Source organism: Tyto alba, unplaced genomic scaffold, assembly GCF_018691265.1.
Source record: "Tyto alba isolate M040663 unplaced genomic scaffold, T.alba_DEE_v4.0 Super-Scaffold_29, whole genome shotgun sequence".
NCBI lineage: Eukaryota > Metazoa > Chordata > Aves > Strigiformes > Tytonidae > Tyto > Tyto alba.
The window spans coordinates 2,934,617-2,936,745 of record NW_024881303.1 but is presented as its reverse complement, the minus strand read 5'-3'; the positions used below and the strand labels follow the sequence as shown (position 1 = coordinate 2,936,745).

Genomic DNA, 2,129 nt, shown 5'->3' with positions numbered 1-2,129 from the left:
CTGCAGTGGCTATTCACAGGCGCGATCCCGCTACTGACCGGCACGGGAGCTTTGACCTGCTCCGTCTCCGACCTGGGCCGGTTCACCCCTCCTTAGACAACCTGGTGGGCCCCAGCTCCCCGGGGCTCACCATATTGATGCCGGCCTTAGCGCGGACGCCCGCTCGGCATAGCGCACTGCAGCCCAGAACTCCTGGGCTCAAGCGATCCGGCGGGCTCAGCCTCCCGAGTAGCTGGGACTACAGGCGCGCGCCACCGCGCCCGGCGCGAGAAACCCGCGCGCGCCACCCCCAACTCCCTTCACACCGCTCTGACGTCACGCCGAGGGGGGTGTGTGCGCGCGCAGGCGCCGCCCCCCAGCCGCGCCGCGGTGCAGGCCGGGATGCTGGGTGGGGTGGGGTGGGGTGGGGAGGCCCAGCGTTGATTAGCGCATGCGCCGGGCGCCATTTTCTTTTCGCGGCCGGGCGCGCAGCAGGCAGCATGGGCCACCAGCAGCTCTACTGGAGCCACCCCAGGAAGTTCGGCCAGGGCTCCCGCTCCTGGTCAGTGCGCGTCCCGGTCCCCTGAGCCGCGGCGGCCGCCTCACTCCACCTCCCCTTCCTTCTTTCCCCCTTCCCCTCCTCTCCGCCATTACCCGGCCTGACCGGCTTTGCTTTCTTCTCCCACAGCCGCGTGTGCTCCAACCGCCACGGTCTCATTCGCAAGTACGGCCTGAATATGTGCCGGCAGTGCTTCCGCCAGTACGCTAAGGACATCGGCTTCATCAAGGTAAGCGCCGGCCTCGGGGCTTTGCGGGAGGGGCAGGCGTGCCGGTTCCCGCTGACTCCTCTCCCTTTTCTTGCTCTTTTGCAGCTGGACTGAGCGCTTGGAGGATGAGGCTGTCGCCAGAAGCTCCCGGGGGCTTCCTTGGGCCTCCCTGACACATCTGCAGCACCTCGGCGCAGCCCTACTCAATAAATAGTCTCCTTGCCCCACTGTCGTGTGCGCATTCGCCTTCTGTAAAGGTTTTCATGGTTATGGGCTTTTTGTTGCCTTCCAGTGGCTTTCCCAGAGGGTGGGTGCTGCCCTGGGGGCACACCTAAATGAGCCTGCCCTGCTGTCCTCAGCTTCCCTACATAAAACCAGGTGGTCTCCAGTGCTGAGCCGTGTGTGATGCCCTCAGGTTTGCAAGCGGAGCAGTAGAATGATGCTCTTAAAACGACTGGTGGGTGAACAGCCAGGCCGCTGGGGGTGCGGCTCCCAGTAATACCAGTCTTGCTTGGGTTAGATACTGGCAAACTCTGCTTTTGCTAACAAAAAAAACCCCTCAATGATGTGGCGCAGAGCTATATATCAAACTTTGTGCCCAAGCCTCCCTCGCTCGTGAGGAGGTCTGGCGCTTCAGGGTGCGGGAGATTGGGTGGGAAGCTACAACTGACAGTGAAACGAGTCAGGGTGATGGCATCCTGAGCCGGCGCTCGCTGTGAGGGAAGTTGACACACCCCGTCTGCTTCATCTGGCGTTTTTCTGAGGTCTCCGGTTATTTGAGGGTTGTGTGATCGTTCTGAAGAGAGTTGGGCAAAGCAACCCTTGTCAAGGGCGTGGAGTTGGGCTTTCCACTTCCAGCTAAGGGGATTTAAAGCGTCGGGGTGCTGCCCTGCTGTTGGGGCGCTGGTTTTGGGGTGTCTGCTGAAGCTGTGCTGCTTTGTGTGAGGTGACTGTGCCTGAAACAGCAAATGGGTTGATCTTTTCCAGCTGTCTGCCTCTAGTCTGGGAATCCCCACTGGCTGCTTTTTTTTCACCCCACTGGTTATTGAAACAAAACTGAACCATATGTGAGCAGGGAATTGGGAGCACACCAGTCGCTGGCCAGAACCAGGTGGGCCTGTGAGCCCGGCTTTTGGCCTCCAGTGAGCTTTAATATCAGACTTCCCATGGGGAACCTCGGGACGCGCAGCAGCGGTTTGAGGTGTGTTTGCAGCAAAAGCTGAAGGGGAATAACGCCACTCAGAGCTTGACGAGCAGCTTTTTCAGCACGAGTTTATCCCGGCTGGCTGGATAAACTCGTGCTGAGCTGCGTGCTGCTGCGGGCAGTCAGTTGAGAACGGTGGTTTAGAATTGCCAGAAATTAAATGAAACTTGGAAAAAATA

At 59.8% G+C, this 2,129-nt stretch overlaps 1 protein-coding gene across 1 annotated transcript; it reads left to right on the top strand.

The window, feature by feature from the left end:
• The first annotated feature begins 406 nt into the window (after positions 1–406).
• On the top strand, positions 407–973 carry RPS29 (ribosomal protein S29). The gene is made up of 3 exons (XM_032995908.2): positions 407–541; positions 668–767; positions 852–973. The coding sequence occupies exons 1-3, from the start codon at positions 480–482 to the stop codon at positions 858–860; spliced, it is 171 nt and encodes a 56-aa protein (XP_032851799.1). The 5' UTR covers positions 407–479; the 3' UTR covers positions 861–973.
• Positions 974–2,129: the final 1,156 nt, after the last annotated feature.

Excerpts from the sequence above, each read along its gene's own strand:
- RPS29 (XM_032995908.2), top strand. The coding sequence starts at position 480 with ATGGGCCACCAGCAGCTCTACTGGAGCCACCCCAGGAAGTTCGGCCAG. Across the intron at positions 542-667 it reads GGCCAGGGCTCCCGCTCCTG|CCGCGTGTGCTCCAACCGCC; the intron begins GTCAGTGCGCGT and ends CTTCTCCCACAG.